Source organism: Phoxinus phoxinus, assembly GCF_949152265.1.
Source record: "Phoxinus phoxinus genome assembly, chromosome: 23".
NCBI lineage: Eukaryota > Metazoa > Chordata > Actinopteri > Cypriniformes > Leuciscidae > Phoxinus > Phoxinus phoxinus.
The window spans coordinates 6039215-6053949 of record NC_136898.1 but is presented as its reverse complement, the minus strand read 5'-3'; the positions used below and the strand labels follow the sequence as shown (position 1 = coordinate 6053949).

General features: G+C 39.8%; 1 protein-coding gene across 4 annotated transcripts in view; it reads right to left on the bottom strand.

Moving 5' to 3' along the window:
* Positions 1–184: 184 nt before the first annotated feature.
* kdm2bb (lysine (K)-specific demethylase 2Bb) overlaps positions 185–14735 on the bottom strand; it is a 28618-nt gene continuing 14067 nt past the window's right edge. For 3 of the 4 annotated variants that reach the window (XM_079599305.1, XM_079599303.1, XM_079599306.1), the window contains 13 exons: positions 13921–14036; positions 12599–12716; positions 10402–10769; positions 9857–9943; positions 4824–5075; positions 4590–4733; positions 4345–4431; positions 3881–4183; positions 2970–3790; positions 2469–2632; positions 2009–2170; positions 1610–1828; positions 185–1325 (listed from right to left, as the gene is read on the bottom strand). In XM_079599305.1, the coding sequence (XP_079455431.1) occupies positions 1144–1325; positions 1610–1828; positions 2009–2170; positions 2469–2632; positions 2970–3790; positions 3881–4183; positions 4345–4431; positions 4590–4733; positions 4824–5075; positions 9857–9943; positions 10402–10769; positions 12599–12716; positions 13921–14036 (3023 nt within the window). In that variant the 3' untranslated portion in view covers positions 185–1143. The remainder of the gene's footprint in view (positions 1326–1609; positions 1829–2008; positions 2171–2468; positions 2633–2969; positions 3791–3880; positions 4184–4344; positions 4432–4589; positions 4734–4823; positions 5076–9856; positions 9944–10401; positions 10770–12598; positions 12717–13920; positions 14037–14735) is intronic. The other variant, XM_079599304.1, reaches the window with a different exon arrangement.

Sequence of the window (14735 nt, the reverse complement as noted above, 5' to 3'; positions counted from 1 at the left end):
ACGTTTCACTCGGTCAGACGTCAGCAGATAAAATATACTGTATATGAATGGCACAATACTCCGAAATGGTTCCTAGTTATTCTTGAGAGTGGATTCGTCAAGTTAAGCCAGTCTGGTAACCTGTATTATACTATATTCAAGTCTCAACTCGAGTTGAAAAAGAGCGGCAAAAACATAGGCGGGAATCAATCGTAATATATGATTCTTGTATTCTTGAAATAATTTTATGATCATTTTGTACACAAAATATCAAGTTGTTCACACAGTCAAGATTCCGTTAAGCAAAACCTCAATACTGGAAAAAATAACTATTTATTCAGCGAACAGTGCAAATACGTATTTCCCCAGATATATACATATTAAAGAAGCCATGGTAAGTAATATAGTCGTATTGAAAAGAATGTATCTGAAGAACATCTTATAACATTAAAGAACACCACATCTTAAATTAACATTACAGAAACATCTGCACAGTTACAATAGCTATAGATAGGAATCTGCGTAACTTCCTACTGCGTAGAAAAAAGAAACCTTGTACTGACTGAATACTGTCAATAAAGTCTAAATATATTTATATGAGTGCATTTAATACTGCACATAAAGTGTGAAATCCCTTCTGATACAAAAATTAATACTGCATGAAGCTTAACGTTTGCATGGTAACGAAAAAAGCACATGCATCTTGAATTTTTCTTTACTGAGAAAGAAAATAACAGTCAGTTTTGTCACTGCAACACTGCACTTTGACTATAAAAAATTTTTTTTATAACATTTATGCAAAATATATGGGTAAACATGCCTTTCAACAGCATTTTAACGTTGGCACTCTCTGCCAGCTGTGCCTTGTAAACTTAAAAAAAATCAATAAATGTTTGCCTTAGCAGCACAACAGATAAAAAAAAGAAAAAGATTTAAAGGCAGAATTGGCCACTTGAGATGAATACATTTCTTCACTTGTGAGCTCTGGCGATGTTCAGGCATTTGCTTGGAGTGTGTTTAGCAATCAGCCATTTTTCTCTGCTGGTTTTCTGTTGAGTGTGTTAGCCTCCACACATCCTGTGTTGTAAAAGTGTAAAAAATGGGGGGCGAGATTGTTAGTTCCCTGGGTTGTGGTTCAAGTTATTGTCTGTCTGTCTTTGTTGACTAGCTCAGTTTGCTCAGTAGTTTTTCCTCAAGAAGTCCGAACTGCACGCTGACAGACATCTCTGCGATGAACTGCTCGCAACCCTCTTTGGTCACCTGTTTGCAGTACCGCAAGTCAATGTGACAAATGTTCCCGCAGCGCTTGAAGTAGGTTAGTGACAGGTCTGTAACTTTGTTACAAACTGTGGAGAAAAGAAAAGGTAATTTAGAGCCCAGAATGTCAAATGCTCAGACTTAGATCAGTTAATGCTTGACCTTAGAAGCAAAGTGAAGAGTTGTGACCTTGCGTCATACTTTTCCCAAGACTCAATCCATCAAATGTCAAGATGGTAATCTTCCCAGATCAAGGCGAGTTTGTATATATATATACACACACACATAGTATGCATGGTTGTTTTCCAGCCCACTCAACTGTCCATTAGCGTGTCTAACCTGTTATGTGAGGGTTTTAGTATTTCCTGCATACCTGACAGGTTGATGTGAGTGAGAGAGTCTCTGGTCGTGGTGCCGGCTGCCGTGAGGATGTTGACGCTCTGGTCGGTGATGTGGTTACAGTAACTAAGGTCCAATTGAGACAGTGAAGGCATGTGTTTTATGATCAGCTTCAGGGACTCATCTGTGATGTCCAGACCAGCTAGACAGAGATCCTCCACATTCCTCAGTTTACTTCTACTGTCCAACTGACCTGGGAAACACAAATAAGCTTATTTTTTCCAAATCAATTTTTAAACAAGGTAACAGAAATGATGCTGTGTACACATGGGGCCGTTATGAATTTGTAAAATAAGAAGAAAAATAACTTCTAAAGGGTCAAAAGTACACATTTGTCATTGAACAAACAGCAGTTAATGCTATCATTCAGTACCTGGTCTGTTGTCTGTTGGCGGAGAGAGTAAGTCTCTTATCTGGTTGTCCTTGAGTCCCTCTACCCACTGCACATCTAGAGTTCTTAGCAAAGGACAACTGGATGTGCATAAAGCAGATACAGCGGCCCACGAGCAGCCTGCCAGCAACAAAACCCTCAGACCTGCCAGGAAACCAACACAAAGTAGTATTGCAAGTATTGGACTTGAGAGTGGAGTTTGCATACATCAGGGGTGCCAGATCCTGTTTCTGGAGATCTACATCCATGCAGAGTTAATTAAGATCTTAATTAGCTTTGCAGGAAGGTAGATCTCCAAGGTACAAGACTGAGGTATAGAGCACATACACACAAAGGGTACACCATCAGGAGACAATCCAGCTGTACAGTTAACCAGAGAACATTGAAACAAAACAGTTTCCATGTTGAACAAATTATGTGGAAAGTAAAAATGTGATTGTACCAGGTAATCTGTTGATTAGCCAGCTGAGCTGCTTCTTGGAGATGTTGGTCCAGCTCAGGTCCAGGGAGGCCGGCTGTCTTCGGATAATGCCGCTCAGCATGAGAGGAGTGATTGACTTGCACCGGTTAAGATCGATCTTGGTCCACAGTCTTTTATCACAACACCTGAGATCAAAAGACAGAATACTTAACCTTACTATATTACTAAATTGAGTTTAGCACTTGCTTGGAATACAAAACCTCAAGGATGCGAGCTACTTAAAGTCACTATTGAAATTCATTCTTGTGACCCAAATCCAATTCAGTGTTTTTATTTTCATTGTTCAGGACATAGGTTAGATGTGTGGTTAAGGCTGAGAGTAAGGTAGGGTAAGGTTGCTCGCTCAGTATTGCAGGAAAGGGTAGACAATGTGTGTGTTGCGGTATAAAATCTGTAGTGTAAATGCAACCTAAAAGCACAAAATATAATGATGCTTTCTTTCCTCATTTCTGAAAGACATACCATCTGTTCCAGGTCTTGCAGACCTGCATGCAGACACACAGGTCTTGATGTGCGAGGTGGCTGAACACTGCCATCCACACCTCTCTGTGCATGATGTGATTCTTGCCATCATCTAGAGGCAGACGGTCCGGCGGGGGGCTGATCGGAGGGGGACGAATGACATGACGCTCCATCTGAACACATTTCGGTGGAGAGCGGCAAGGTGTTGGCCGGATGATAGGGGTAGGCGTAGTCCTGATCCAACTCGCCGGGGACTGTTCTCGCAAGGATCCGTTTAGCTCCCGCTTAGGGCCCAGCCAGTCTCTCAGATGGCTGCTGCCATTATTCAGGGGTTTTCTGTCCTCTCCATCACTATCTGGTTCTGTCTTCACTGTCCTGCTGTTTTGATGAGCCAGACGATCCTCCGTCTTTTGGATTTCCTGGTTGAGTTGTTTGCTCAGTTCCTTGCTCAGTTCTTTGTTGGGAAGGCGAGGTTTACGTTTGGTTTTTCGCTGGATCCTCGACTGTGCATCAACACCTGTGTCGTTGCTGGGCCCCGCCTGGGTACAACGTCCCTGTGATTGGTCACCTTCCCATGTAGCAGAGGTCTTGTGCAAAAGCTTCCCATTCTCCTCTTGGCTACTCTTCTCTTTCATTGTCTCCTCTTCTTCTTCCTCCCTTTCATCATCTCCATCGTCCTCTTCTGAGGGTACAAAAGTGAAGGGTCTCCTGTCTAGTTCTTGTACTTTATCCTCATCATACTCCTCATCATCCTCTTTTTCTGTCTTGATCTGTCCCAGGACATTAGAGGTCGAAAGAGCATCAGGCTTTGAGCGCTTCTTCTGTGGATTTAAAAGAGGGTCAAAATACATGCTTTGCAAAAAATATTATGTCATCTCTTATTTGCTTTAACTTATACACTTTTTTGCTACCTTTTTCCTGACATTGGAATCTGAATCTGAGTCCTTTTCAAAGAGTTTCCTCTTCCTGCGGAGTGGGTTGTCCTCCATTTTGGGGGAACGTTTCTTAAATGCATCTTCTGACTTGCAGGTAGGATTGTCCTCTCGTTCGGTCTTCTTCTTCATGACAGGTGAAAGAGTAGGGGTGTAGGACTCTGTAGACATGTTCGAGTCCAGCTCTTCCTTTATGTCCCGGATCGTTCGCTGCTCTTTCAGCAAAGAGCCAGGGAGATTGGAGGCGTACTTAAACCCTGGGCCTCTTTTTTGCTTCATGGCCAAAAGGTGGGAAAGAATACAAGACGAATTTATATAAAATGCATTTAATCCGAAAAGTAATTTTTATATCTTAATAGTTAACACTGCCATCATCATTAACATTTTATGAAAATTGTTGAACCATTGTGTTGTGTGTCATTAGGTAGGACAGTGATACTTACTTTCCCTATCTTTCCAGCATGATTGCATTTAGGACACTCCCAGCAATTTGGCAACTCGTCATTCACAACGCCGCCACCATCCTTCTCCTGAACAACAGAACAGAATAAGTTTCTACTCAACAGAACAGGAGACAGGCCACATTGCATGTCTAAAGTGATAAGACAAAATGTAAAATATAGTTTTTGCTATTATGGCTCAGCTATCACAGTTTTTAATTGTTTGGTTGCCTGATTAGGAAGACAACCTTCAAACATGCTGGATGGAGGATCTCATTGCAGATAGAGCACTCCATGAGCATCCAGTTGAACTTTTCCTCCTCATTCTCTACTGTGTCTTCTTTCCCAGCCTCTCCACACACCAGACAGACAGCAGTGTGAGGCAGAACAGGCTGTAAAACACGCAAAAAGCAGCAATTAGCTCTTCCAGACTTCATTCAGTAAATCAAGGGTCAAATCTGATGCTGAATACCAAGACTGACCGCTATGCACTGTCTCATGATGCAGGACTGCTTCATGCGGCCTGGTCCACCAAACTTCTTCATGTCCTTGCAGAAGTGGCACTCCCCACACTCTTTGCGCGTACATGCCTCACACTTCCTGCAGCGTGTTCGCCTTCGCCGGGCACTAGATGAACCACGACTGGATGAGAGCTTCACTCCACCTCCTGTCGGGCATGGAGCAGCAGATGGAGATGAGCCCATCTTTGGTTTTGGCCGACTAAGCGGCCGTGGCTGAAACAGACAGAACATCAAAATTATTTATACAAGGAAAATGAGAAACATGATAAAACTATATTGAGTGATTACTAAAAACGTTAGATAAAATACAAGTTAAAAGTCATACTGCATGACACCCATTTCACATGTAGTTTACTGAACATGTTTGGAAACCAGGACATGGTAGACACAATCTGTTTATGATCTGCTTGCTGACTTTAGCAGTAAGGCAATGAAATGCCACAGTCAAGGGAACACAAACATATTGAATGCTTCACAAACCTATCAACTTTCGGACACCACACTCTGAGAGTGGGTTCATGGTTCAGTTTTAGTTGTATGTGCAGTTATGCAAATTGTTTATATGCCCTCGAGGCACTTTAAAGAAAGAGAATATGAGAACAGCAGCACTGAACATAAAAAAAAATTACTACTCTGTGAATTCCAATAAAATCTGCCAACAGCTAAAGATAAGTCAGGAATGATACAGCTGCAGGAACATGCATTAAACCAATGAATATTGATAATTCAATTATTCCTCCTAACTAACAGCATTTATGATAAACATGAACAGCATTTCCTTACTAGAAACAAATATTTTCCAACACTAATAAATATACACGTGTGTGTATTTGCCATTAGATCTCTTTGATGTGAAGAACTTTCCATTATTTATTGAACATTTATTTGTCTTTCATGTTCTTCTTCGCCATCAGGCCAAAATGGCAACAGTGCATTTAGACTATAAATCATAAGTGAGCTTAATACATACACACTTTTATACTCCCAAGCAAGTCAAAGGGAATTATTCTCCAAATAGCAATATTCCACATCCCCTGGGTTGCCATGTCCCCATTATATCAAGTCATGCCTGTCCCAGAACCCAAGGCACGACTTTCCTACAGCACCATGGGACACAAGGTGATTGATGGGAATAAATCTGGCCTCCGCCCTTTTTATGAACCTTCAGTAATGGAGAGGAAAACACGAACAATCGCATTAGCCAGAGGGGGAAAGTGCAACCCGACCTCCTCAATAGGTACTTTTCTTATAAACAGCCTAAGTGGATTTCTTGGCCGTCTGAGAGTTGAGATTAGCTCTTCAGATGGAGTCAAAAGTCCTGTTTGCACAGAGCTTAGGATTTGATGCTTGTAGTAGAATTGATTTTTGCCTCGCTAGAGTCTTTCCTGCATGGATGAAATGCTGTTTAATGGAGAGAGAGAGAAACAAACATACTGTTGATTCCTGCTGAAATCAGAAAGCAGAAACTTCTGTTTCAAAACATCTCAGATGTGATGTGTTATGAAACTGTGTTTGGAGGAAAACAGAAGCATGAATTCAAGCATGTGGTCAGCAGAGCCGGGGGAGAGGGAGATAGTTATGTGGCTGCCAGTGGGAAAAACATTCCAGGCCAAATCTAATATCTCTTGTTGTTAATGTGATGGAGGTCGTGATTGTGCGATTGTAAGAGCTGCTTTCACCCAGATTAAAGACAAGACCTACAGGACCACCACTCAGAATCCAAGGTTCCAAGTAGAGGTCAACCAACTTATCGGTTTTGCCAATAACATCTAATTCTTTTGGAACAATTGGATGTTGGCAAAAATGTATGCCGATTTTTCTTTCTTTTTTGCATGGGCGACACTAGAGTATGATAAATAAATCACTAACTCCTTTTGGGGTTAGCTCAGCTGTCTCTAAATCTCTCATCACAACAGTATATCCATATTTTTATCCACACTTTAATGCACATTTTGTCATTTTGATATCAGATCAAAATGGTTAGAATAAAATTTAAATGTTCAGAGCAAATTTCAAAAGCCAAACAGAGGAGGCTTATCAACAGTCACATGACTGATTTTACTGTTGAAATATAAACAAATCAAAGTGAGTAAATGTTTCACATCTCAGTTCCAAGCCAAACTCAACTGTAAACCATCACAACTGAGTGTGCATGACATGATAGATTAATACCTTAAACAGATTTGCTTGCTGTCATTAGAGCAGCTTGCAGACAAGGTCAAAAATTATAGGCTGCATCCATCACGTTATAAAAACTGCTGCAGAGATGAAAGACCTCTAAGACAGGATTACTATAAATATTAAGGGCAGTCATGGATTTTGCTTGCTGTCTGGGATATATGCGTGTGCGAAAGAAATACATATCCATAGTAAACAAACAAGCTGACTCGAGCACTTTGTATGTGATACTGTCATTAAACCAGATGATCTTTATATACCGGTAATTGTCCAACTTGAGAATATTATTCAAATTAATATTAATTAAAATGATTCTGCAAAAACAACAGAAAAAAATAAAATACAAAAATCACACCCAGTTTCAGGGACAATGAGTTGGGAAACTTTAATTGGTAGGGTGTGAAGTTACACTTGATATTTAACACTTAACTCACAAAACTGGATGAGGCAGATATCAGCAAAATAAAGTCTTTTCACTGCAGCAAAAATATCACAATACAAAAACATAAACAAGGTTGCAGGACCAGTCCTGAAGCAAAAACTGGAGGTTAACTGATACAAATCACAAACTAGCTTGACCACTACTGCGTCCCTGAGAAAGTCACTTATTAAGTTAGTAAGGAAGTGTTTTGAAGGTATAAAATTTGACGACATTCTCTCAAAATTCAGTTATATATATATACAAACATGACCTGTGTAGGGGTCAAGCCTCAAATAGTGTCCAAGACCAGATGTGTTGCTTCCCCCAAAAAAGTTACATCTTATCCAGAATACACTTGCAATTTCATAACTACAGGTCCAAGACTAAATATGTTCACAATAGGAACATGTCTGAACTGTTTTTACTCACGCTGGCTCTTTGTCTTGCCCCTCCCCCATGCGCTCATCTTGTAGGACCGGCTCAAAGAGGCCCTTGTTGGGCTGTGGCCAAAAACAGTTAAAAATATCCTTGAAATTGAGGAAGTTGAATAACACAATGATCTATACAAATATCTGAACGAGCGGTGAGAGTAAGTGTACTCAATTGGACAAACATACTTTTGTACGTTTTTACGAACAGAAAGAAATCCTCATTTTATCCTAATGATGGATGATTAAATGATAAAGATCTAGCAGCTGCATCCTTTCCTCAGTGCTGTCAGCATGTGGGATGAAAAGCGTTTGTACATTTAACTAGAAGAGGAATACAAAAGGATTCACTGGAAGAGATACAAAGATTCGCCCAACCCCAAGGATAAAACAACGATGGGAAAGTCTCACGTGGACAGTCGCGCAAACAGACATATGCAAAGTAATCAAAGAACCCACACGCCTTCGAAACACTGCAGTGTGCATTAAAACATCAACTGTATATGTGAACATACTGAAAGTATGTGTAGCTGCTGGCATAGCAAGTAATATCAAAACTTCCACAAATGAAGTGTCACCGATTTCACTTTCATCTGCAACTTCTGAAAGTACCTAACAACACGTTACAGCATCACGTAATGCAACTTTAAGTTCAAGTTTCAACAACCTGCAGCAATACTCATTTAAGCAAAATGGCAACAAAAAAATGTGACCTTTCTATTGGAAATAAACAATGTCAGACCGAACCAAAATGAGCAATAGGCTGAGTAGAGTCAACACTGAATTCTCATGCTAGTCATATGTAGTTATCAGTGGTCACCATAAACAGTTCTGACAGCTCCCTTATCACGTGTACTTCAGTTACACATGCAAATACACACAATACAATATTACAGCTGCATGCAGCCAAATCGCATCTCCTGTCTTTAAGTCTAAGGACCCGTAGGTCCAGCTTAACATTGCTACCTGCTCAGCATCCGAGTTCTCATAATCCTCCTCGTCAGCTATCAGCGACATGGCCATGGCTCTTAGAGTCCTCTCAGTGCTTTGCTAACTGACATGGCTGTAGCTCCGGCTTGCTACTGGCTGTGAGACGGCACAGCCCTCCCTTCTGTTCCTTAGCCATCAGAGCACACAGGCTAGAGCAAGACATGCTCATGAATATGCAACAGGGGGAGTTCCAAGAAGTGGGAAGGGAGGAGAGCGGTAGAGCCAATGGGTGTGCAGTATGCAAAAATAGGCTCTTTAATATGTGCCAACACAGCTTGGACACAACCAATAGAAAGAGGGCATGCAGAACAGAAGTGTTACATGTTCAAACAGGGTCATGAGGTAATGAAGAGAGGCCAGTTGAGGCAGTATAAGGACAGATGGTATTTAATCACAAAAGACAGACACAATGGAGGCGAAAATTCAGCAGCTGGGCTTTTAATACACAAGACAGTTTTAGTGTTGTGAAGTGGAGGAGTACAAAAGCCATCATCCAATCGTGCGTGTCACAGTCAATAGGGAAATAAACTACAACAAGTCTATAAACATAGATTTGCGTGTTATTGGTCAGGTCTAATTTTGGGGGACTGGCAACCCTTGCATTGTGTCTGAAGCTGAGTCATCATTCCAGTGAAATTCTAATGCAAAGCATTGCTTCACCTTAACAAACTCAAATACAGAAATTGCATCATATTTCCACAGAATCTTCCTCACAACAAAACTATTTTGGTGGTAAAACAACAACACTTAGTGACACAAATCAAGCTTAAAGAAAAAAATAAATCAGGAATCAGGAAGGAATGGAGACAGGAAACCGTTTCAAAACACGTTTTTCTCCATATCGGTTTTGCTGTTATAATAATTACCAATGACAAAGATTAATATGCAAATCATATTAACAACCTTAAAGACCAGCCTAAAGAATCTAGCTTAGCCACATATATATGTTTCTAATTGCTCTGCATAAACATTCATACCTTGCCTGTCTTCTTCGGCCAGCATACAATAGGAGAACCAGTCATGGCCAACTTTGGATTGTCATCTGCATGTTCCTTCAAGACAACCTGTTCAAAAAGCAGAAAGGACAGAATGAAAAATAACATAAAAAGTTCAGACATCTAACAATCAGGTATAAAAACATTTTTGAAAATGATGAAAACATTATTTATAATTGTAATTTAAATATAGCTTAATGTCTTAAAACATTTTAAATATTTACAAAATAAATAATTGGCCTAAAAATCATCTTTAACATTTGGCATAAAGGAGTTCAAAGAGATTTATTTTATTTTTTTAATCATGTTGGAAATTTGTACGTGGTGTAGTCATGGTAAGCTATGTTTTCATCCACTTATTTTTATGCACATTTTGGGATATTGCAGCAGGTGTTTACTTCTATTTATTATTCCTCATAAAAGGAAAAACTGCAGTTTGCAACAATCAGGAGGCAGCGATGATGATGTCAATTCAAGGCATGATGTGAGAGACAAAACAAAATGACAAGTGGAAAATGTGTAAAGACCTTCACGTCATCTAGCAGTCCTTGTGGATCCTCGATGCCCTCTGGAACACACCTCTTCGTCTCTGGAAGGGATTCCAGCTTCTCCACCAGGGCTTTGAGTCCACTCAACTCAAACTCTGTCAAGTGGGTCCATTTCCCAGAGTGCTCTGTTCCAGGTGAGCCAGACGGAGTCTTGGGACACTCTGAAGGGAGGGACTTGGAGCTGTCATCAGAATCATTGGCTGGGGGTTTGAAGGTCTGATAGGGAGGGACAGCTGAGGAGGGCTGGGTCACCCCCTCTGTCCTCTCTAACTGCGTCTCACACGAGTTCTCCTCCATGTCCAGCCGGGGAACAGCGACGAGACACTCGGCTACAAGCTTGGGTTCAGCTAATTAGGGTCAGAAGAAAACACATGCTACTTGGAAAATCTTTCAGAAATCACCAAAAAGTACACAAAAACCAGAAGACATCACGAGCAAGTCAAGACTAGGAATCATCTTGATAAATGTTGGTACGAGTGAAATAGGAAAACATGACAGGAACTTGCATGTAGGGAAGAGCCGGGACAGTTGAAACACTTTTCAGATAAATGTCATTTTCTAAGATAAGGTTACAGATATATATTTTTTTTTTGTGATCAACAACTCACATATGTGTTCTCTTAGTATCATGTGTTATTCAGTACAAATATAGAATGATTTAAGTAAAAATTTACTTTGAACGGTAGTTGTGCTTTGTTTCAATCGTTCCGTCTGAGTGGGGGCAATTGAAACACAGGGGTGGGACGGATGAAGCATAACAGTTTAAACAGCAACTATTCATCTAATGCTTGTTTTTATGAACAATACCTGACAAGTAACTTATGTACATATTGTTACAAACATATTTTGTAATTTATAGGTTCATTTTAACCATTTATGGTCTGTCGCCCAATAAACATAGGCGACAAATCCGTTTACAATTAATTTTCTTACATTTCTTCCTTGAGTCTTATTGAGTGTTTGCTAGTTGAATAGCCTTAACAGTGGTTTTCCTATGACTAGGTTTAACTGGCAGCAGGCACTGTTTCAACCGTCCTGACAGCGCCTCCTGCCAGTTAAACCTGTTTTGCCCTTAAACTAAAAAACTCTGATATTGCACACTTAAGGGTGTGTTGCAGTACTAATACACCTGCCGTATTATCATTACAATGGCACATGAAACAATAAATACAACTTGTCAGTCAAAAAAAAGCACCGCACGAGATAATTCATTTACTGCACTCAAAAACAGCTTTAACTCAAAAACTGACGAAATTTGACGTACATGACGTGAGTGGTTTTCAAGGAAATCTCAATGTTTCATCCGTCCCGCGTTTCAATCGTCCCGGCTCTCCCCTACTTAATGCGATTGAAAATGCAAAGGAGGGCTCATTTAAAAGATTGGCTCACTACTTGTGGAGTTCAGTAAGTGTGATCAAAATTAATACTCATAAATCCTCTCCAATAAAAATGTATGGATCGTTTTTGCAGCTTACACAAGTAAGTCCACACTTAAAGTTAAAACGCTTGTATTTTAGTCCTACTCCCGAGAATCATGTCCCACTCCCACTAAAAATAAGTCATATTTCTTTCCCGCTCCCACTCGAAGCTTTTATGTTTTGTCCCTATCCAGCCCACAAAGTCCTGCAGGTAGAGATCTATGCTGATTTTTCGGTCCTGTTTCAGTATGATCCAGTGTCATAGATCAAAATATCTGGAAAATAAATCCATACATTTACTCGCCCATAGGCCCTCCCCTAGAAGAAATCAGGACAGAAGTGGTTAAAAGAAGACTCTCCTTCCTCTCTATGCAATCTCAGAATTGGATGGTCCCAATATTTCCTCTTTTCTCTTTTTAAGAACAAAGAGGACCACAAAAATTATCCTCACTGCTTGAAGACTCCAATTTGTATTGTTTTGTAAAAAATTTCGCAACAGATTAATTAATATGCATCGGACTCAATGTGCAAGGTTTCAGTACATGATGAATTTTTAGGATGACTAATACGTGCAAAAATTTTCGACTTAGTGTGCAAGGGCCTTTACCGTCAGCGCTCGCATTAGTAGTTGCCACATCATATTATAGTGCATTTGCATAAACTTGAACTTTGTCACATTGCCAGTGCGCTCTGTCAATCAAAAATGACTTCTAGTTATGTTTTGTCACAGCAAATTGCTGTCAGTTTAGCCAACTCACCAGCGTGACCGCGTAACTCCAGGCTGAGGTACGAACGTCTGGTCAAGCAGTTCACGTACCTCTCCAGCACATACCAGCACATCTCATAGAAGAAAGGGTAGCGGAATTTGGAGTGCACCTGAAACCGATAAACAACACTATTACAAACCCTGGAACACTTGCTGTTCATCGTTAGTTCATGATACCTAATGCATTAAATATTGTTTAGAAATAAACCATTATAACCTAAACTGTACATCTATATATATAAAAGTGATATAACTGACTTCACAATAGATGGCTCTCACAGTATGAGAAAAACTCCAACATGACTAAGATGCTTCTCATGCACATATCTTTCCATTCCAGCTCCTCTCCAGGGAGGAAACTCACATTCTCAGAGTTATGGAGGGCTTGTGCTCTCATTCCCTCATACCTCCTTCAGCCAGCGCTAAATTTAGAGCACTGCAATAACGCAGCCCCTGGAACAACAGAGCCAACGCCACAATCTGTCTTCTTCTCTGCCTGCTCTGTCTAGCAAATATAAAAATAGCCCGCCCCACCGGCTCTAAGCCCTGCAGAGCACATCAAAGTGTCCTGGAGGTTCTGCGAGCAGAAAGTGAGAGACCACAACTGGTTTGTCGCTTTGAAATGTCACACAACACACCAAAAGTGTCCAGTGCTGTCCCTAAAACTGGCTTTTCACTGTCAGCAACTGAGCCGCTCAGAAGCGAGAGGAGTGAGACTGTTTTCAGGCTCAGTCCTCTCTAATTTATGCGGTTTGAGATCATAGTCTAACCTTGCTGTGGGTCATGTGCTATTTTAGTGTTATTTATATACTATTATAGCATTTAATAATAGTTTGAATTAGCTTTTATTTTGTTATATTTTCAGTTTTAACTTTAAATTTAGTTTAAGTAATTTTGTTGTGCTTTCGTCATTTTTATTAACTAATTTTTTTTGTTTTAGTTTGGGTAATTTTAGCACTTCAACTAAAACTTATTTAATTACAAAAAAAAACATTTCTAGGTTTTTTTTTCACGTTTCATCTTATATTTATATTTTATTTCAGCTTTATTTCAATTACAAAAAGGATTTTTAATAGTTTAAGTTTTAGTTAACAAGGTGGTGTCACAGGGAAAATATTGTTCTTTATGCCTCAACCTCGCCTTAGAACAATATAGATGGCATTTACAACATACATACTATCAAAAATAAAAACAACTTACAAAAGATCTTCCCTTCCACATGCATCAAATTATAAAGACAAACCCTTCAACGCTGACTGATGAATCAAGAAAGCTTTTTTTTTTTTTTTTTTTTTTTATAAATGAACGCTTTACCTTTGTTCTGTTCTCAATTTCATAGACAGTGAGCTGCATGGGAATGTTAAAACTGTGTAGAATATTCCCGCCAAACACCAGGGTGTCCTCTGGAGTGTAGACGGCATGGATCCAACCTACACACACAATAAAGAGCAAAAATGTGAATGCTCAATTTTTTTGCAAAAAAAAAAGGTTGTACAACGGATTCATAATTTTCTGCTCTCAAATGTCATTCTCCATCTCAAACATGGCACTATTTATGAATTCGAACACAAACACGAATGACATTTCAGGGCTTCAGTGGAATAATGACTTAAATTTCAGTCTGTTCCTCACACAAAGCTATTGTATGACTTTAGAAGACTTGGGGCCAGATTTATTAGCAGCTTGCATCATCGCAAACCCTCTTTTGGTGTTAAAAACTACTGTCAGGATTTACTAAAGACATGCAGTGATAAATTAGGCGTCGTGGACACACTTATTTATGCGGCTGACCTTAGTGCATATGCATTTGTAGGAATTTCCCTGTCTGAACGCTAAATTTATGGGCAGAGAGTATTTCAATAAATAAATCATGCAACGTGATTTACTAGTTTCCAGTTGTCAAATTTAGTGGCATTTGCACTTTTATTTAACACCAAAAAAAGCATGTCAAAATATTTATTGAATCACAGATGATATTGAATTTGCACATTCTCAGTAGATCAACCGCAGGACTTTCCACTCCTATCTGTGCTTTTATTAGGCCCTGTTTACACCTGGTATTAAGATGCATTTTGATCGATCAGATCACAGCTGGAAGACGCTAAATACAGGTCTAAACGGGGTCTAAA